Genomic DNA, 4,977 nt, shown 5'->3' with positions numbered 1-4,977 from the left:
CTGCATTAAATATGTACTTCTGGACATGTGTTTCCATAGTTACAATGGCAAAACTGTATTTAGAATTACCAAATAATGGACTTCTTTCCATTTTTTAATTATTTAACCCATTCACAGCAATTTGGAAAAGGTCTGATAATCAAATATTTATAGTTTCTACTCCTGAAATGAGACAGATCAGAATACACTTTTTAAAATGCTTACAACGAATCCACACACACAGTATATATAAACATATAGCATATTCACACACACTAAAGATAAAAAGGGGAATTTGCCCATAATCAAAACTTTATTGAAAAACTGACACCAAAATAGGAGATCACTGTTGTAAACCTTACAAAATTAAACATAATTACATTATCTTGGTAGATTAACTGGAATTACTGAACTGATAAGGCTTTCTGCGATAGAACACAAATTCAAGAGGTTGTGTGGATCATTAGTGTTGCTTTCTTCTAAATGAACACCCTGCAAAGGAATCATGAGAACATGGTAAACACAAGTGTACACCATCTCTGCTATATTTTTAATGACAAAAAGTATGTTTTCGGTAAAAAAACAAAACGAAGTTTTAGGAATATTAGAACAATATTCACATACAGGTTATTTATCCTTTTATGCCAGAAATTTACTATAATAAGTCTTGTATATTTGAATGTATTCTGATGTGACTATAACTGTTATTCCTGCTTCTCAAACGCTGTATTAGAGTCTATAAACCATGAGCCTAAATTCAACAGTTAAAACTTTAATGCAAGCTGTCAGGAAATGTAATCTTAATTTTTAGGAATTATTCTGAATTACTTTCCTAAGAAACTGATTTTGATTAGAATTCTCTTCAAATCTATTAGGAAAACTCTAATACCCTATTAGTCATCCATGGGCACAAAACTCCAAGACACAAAGGCTGAAAACATCTTGCAAGTATGCTTTTGAGAGCAATGCTGCACTTAAATATCATATGCCAACTCTGTACTTACATCTCACCAGGACACACAAAACAGATCTTGGATTCACTGCCAAATCTACTTATAACTCTTCTGGTGAGAACAACATGGAATTTACAACACCCCTAAAATTCACAAGCAAACTTCAAGTATCATTATGAATCATTATAAATCTATAAGTACCACTATGGAAAACAATATACATAATTACTATTTTTTTCTTAATGCACAAAAGTGAAAGAGGAATTAAAATGGGATTTTTAGAGGCACCTAGCTGGCTCAGTCTGTAGTGCATGCGACTCCTGATCTTGGGGTTTTAAGTTTGAGCCTCGCATTGAGTGTAGAGATTACTTAAAAATAAAATCTTTTTAAAAAATAAAATGGGAATTTTATTTAACAATTAAGTAGATGCTCTGACAAACTGCTGGCATTTTGATTGATACCTTAGTTATCTGTTGCCTAGCTAGCAATGATAAAAACTCTTTATCCAAATGTGTGAAATACATATAAAGCAAAATATTTACAAGAGAATTTTAAAAATTTATGGGTTTGGGGGCACCTGGGTGGCTCAGTGGGTTAAAGCCTCTGCTTTCGGCTCAGGTCATGATCCCAGGGTCCTGGGATCGAGCCCCACATCAGGCTCTCTGCTCAGCAGGGAGCCTGCTTCCCCCGTCTCTCTCTGCCTCTCTGCCTAATTGTGATCTCTCTCTGTCAAATAAATAAATAAAATCTTAAAAAAACAAAAACAAAAACAAAAAAATTAAAAATTTATGGGTCTGAAAATCCATTATGTCCTATTGTATGTACTTATTCTTTTGCTCCATTTGGGCTTACATTTAATATTCCAAATTAAGCAAACTAAATAACTACAGAGAATTAGGTGTTCCAAACTAAGAAAAACAATAGTTCAATGCTTTGCGAAATTAAAGGCATAAACTTACCCATCTGAGCAGAGCACTCTTTACTGAAAGCATACAACTAAAGATAAAATTCTTTTGGTACTAATGAATTTAAGATTTCTTTTAAACTGGCTTTTAATAAAGGCAGATATTTATAATAATAAAACCTCAGCAATGGGTTAGAAAATGCCAAGTGAATACCCTCTGTGAGTCTGGCCTTTCCTCCCGTTGGCTGGCACAGCACTGTTGAACAGCCTACACAAAGAACCACCGTCTGAGCATGGCTGAAAACCGTGGTAATCTTGTAGCAACCTAGAAAAAGGGCAATGTTAAAAGTGAGAAGGAGAAGAAAATAAAGCCTATTGTTCACCAGAGTTCTAGCAAAGACCTTGTAAAAGATGAAGAACTTGAGTGCTGTGCAATAGCAAGCCACATATTTAACTTAAACTTTTCCAGTCATCACATTAAGAAAAAAGTTTTAAAAGAGCCAACAGGTGAAGTTAATAATGTATTTTATTGAACTCAGTATTTCCAAAGTATTATTACCATTTCAGCATGTAAGCAATATGGTTTTTATGTGTGTGATATTAAAAATTGGTATTAAAAATCCAGTGTATATTTTATACTTAAAAAGTATTTCCCACTGGGACAAGCCACATTTCAAGTGCTCAGTAGCTACATACAGCTAATGGCCACACACTGGGCAGCACAGCTTAACAGTAAAGCATCAACATACTTTTCACCGCATCATGAAAAAACTGATGATCAGAACAGTTTAATGACTTAGTAAGTCGAATGTCACCTCCCCTTTGGAGTCTCAACCACCACCCCCTCCCACCCACGAAGTTTCTACAATGGTTTGGGTAGTTCCTTAGGAAAATGTCCCTTTTGACATTTCCAATTCTGTGATCCCACTTCTACTCAACACAAAGTCCTAACATTTGTAGCTATCTAAACATAACACACCACACTACCAATCCCTTTAGAAATTTTCCTTGGGAAAGGAATTAAGATTTGAAATTTTACCTGGGCATTTTACATCCATAAAATAGGAATTTGGGCTTTGCACTAGCCGTTTCTTTTTATGTTTTTTCTTCTCCTCTTCCAAGGACGGGTGTAGTAAATCTCTAGCCAACTGAATAAAAAAGCATATTATTATCGCTAGAAGGAATCCACAGTTCTGGCCGATTTAACCGTATGCGAAAGATACATGCAAAACAAGGAATACCAGTCACACTCGGCAGATGCAACACGCCAGATGTTATTTATTCAGCCTGTTCAGCAACTTTAATCAGTACTTTTTACAATGCTCGTGTTCTCCAAGTCCCGGTAAAGGAACTCTATGACGATCAAGCAGCATATGGTACGGTTAATCCCGCTCTTCTTTATTCAGCGGAGTACTAGTCTCCGATAAACACACTGTGGTGCTAAGAACTTGACCCCAGCCCTGCGCCAGCCGAGGGCAGAAATCGCTGAGGCCGACCCGAGAGTGCCAGCGCTGGGGTGATTTCTGCCCCCTGCCCCCGGGGTTCAACATCTGATCTGACAGGAACTCTGCGTGGCCGAAGCGTGACTGTCCTGACGGAGTTAACGTGCCAGGCAACTGCGAAAACAGTTTTTTAAAAAGGAAACCAGCCGAAAACCGCTTCCGAGAGGGGGCGAGAACCAACCAGCGCAAGAAAAGCAAAAAGACTCCAAAGACTGCAGTCTCACGGGCGCCCACCAAAACCCCAAATTGATATTTTGGGTGTCACCCGAGGAGCTGCCCCCTCCTAGTCAATGAGTCCAAACTTGAGCCCAGGGCGGCCCCGGGTCCTCTCCGCTCCACGCCCAGAATAGGGCCCGACACGCCGCGCTGCCCGGGCAAGTCCCAACAAGCCCGCCACGCGCGGAGGAGCTGCGCGGCTCGTAGCTACCGAGCCGTGTTCGACAGAGACCTCTCCCCCGGCCCGCCGAGGCGCCGGGCTCACCCACCCCCGGGACCCTCCCGACACAGAAGCCCGACACAAACGGAAAGCCAGAAAGTAAACAACTCACAGGCATGTTGAACCTTTCGCAATCCCGGCCAGTCCAGATCTCTAAGGCGACACCTCTAGCGAGCTGCACGCGATCTGGAGAGCGGCATCAACTTCCGGGATAGAGGAGGCGGGGCGGGCGGGCCCGTCGCTCTAGGCGCTCCTCTCGGTGGTGGGGTCAGCCTCGGCCGGGGCCGGAGATTCCTGGCCACGGGGGTACATGGGCGTCGCGTAGTTACGAAAGCTTGAACCGCGCGCGGCTACGGGGCTCCCGGGAGAGGGCCGCTGGCCCCTGGGCTCTGCCTCGGACAAGTGGTGCCGGAGGCGAGGCTTAGGCGGTGTGGCCGGACTGGGAAGCCGCCTGGGGCTTAGGTTGCGGAGAACGGATTGCCCTTGGCCACCCCAGCCCGGAGGCGTAGCGGAACCCGGGGGGCCCCGTCGGGCGGCGCCTCCACGGTCCCGGCCGGCGGACCCCCAGCTCTGCGACGGTTCTGCGGAGCCGCAGGTGTCCGCTCGTTTGTTGAAACTGTAGCATTAATCAAAACTATTAATCCGTGTCCGCGAAATTATGAAAGTTTTGTATACTTGTACATCCAGCTTTCAAGGGACCGGTTAAGTTCGGGGAAGGCGGCTCTGCCTTGGGTTTGCATCGCCCTGAGAAAGTTTTAAGCACCGGATTCGCTACCGAGCTTAGTTCACCGCTCGACTCTTTCATGCCTCTGAGAATTATACTTTACAGAGCAGACAACTCTGACCTGAAAAAAAAGGCACGGAGAGCCACACTTGAAAATATTTTTGATGAGGACGAGCTTGAGGGATGGGTGTGAGGGAATATGATCAAAGGCTAGGAAACCAGGCTCTCTCTGACAAATAAATAAATAAAACCTTTAGACAAAGCGTAAGAGACTCTTAATCTCAGAAAACAAACTGAGATTTGCTGGAATGGAGGGGAATGGGAGAGATGGAGAGGCTGGGTGATGGACCCTGGGGAGGGTATGTGCTATGGTGAGCCCTGTGAATTGTGTAAGACTGATGAATCACAGACCTGCACCCCTGAAACAAATAATACATTAGATCTTAATTTTAAAAAGATAATAAAAGCTAGGAAACCAA

General features: G+C 42.9%; 1 protein-coding gene across 1 annotated transcript; it reads right to left on the bottom strand.

The window, feature by feature from the left end:
* Positions 1-273: 273 nt before the first annotated feature.
* RPS27L (ribosomal protein S27 like) lies at positions 274-4,755 on the bottom strand. The gene is made up of 4 exons (XM_082737306.1): positions 3,887-4,755; positions 2,876-2,984; positions 2,051-2,161; positions 274-471 (listed from the first exon to the last, which is right to left on the bottom strand). The coding sequence occupies exons 1-4, from the start codon at positions 3,890-3,892 to the stop codon at positions 443-445; spliced, it is 255 nt and encodes an 84-aa protein (XP_082593432.1). The 5' UTR covers positions 3,893-4,755; the 3' UTR covers positions 274-442.
* Positions 4,756-4,977: the final 222 nt, after the last annotated feature.

The sequence above is a fragment of the Mustela nivalis genome (assembly GCF_964662115.1).
Source record: "Mustela nivalis genome assembly, chromosome: 6".
NCBI classification, from domain to species: domain Eukaryota; kingdom Metazoa; phylum Chordata; class Mammalia; order Carnivora; family Mustelidae; genus Mustela; species Mustela nivalis.
Note: the sequence above shows the minus strand (reverse complement) of the source record. Positions and strands in the feature narration are given on the sequence as shown.

What these genes read in the sequence shown, in the direction of transcription:
- RPS27L (XM_082737306.1), bottom strand. An exon ending in TATGGATGTAAAATGCCCAG is followed by an intron (nt 2,162 to 2,875) that starts GTAAAATTTCAA and finishes CCCTTTTTCTAG; the next exon opens with GTTGCTACAAGATTACCACG. An exon ending in AAAGGCCAGACTCACAGAGG is followed by an intron (nt 472 to 2,050) that starts GTATTCACTTGG and finishes ATTCCTTTGCAG; the next exon opens with GGTGTTCATTTAGAAGAAAG.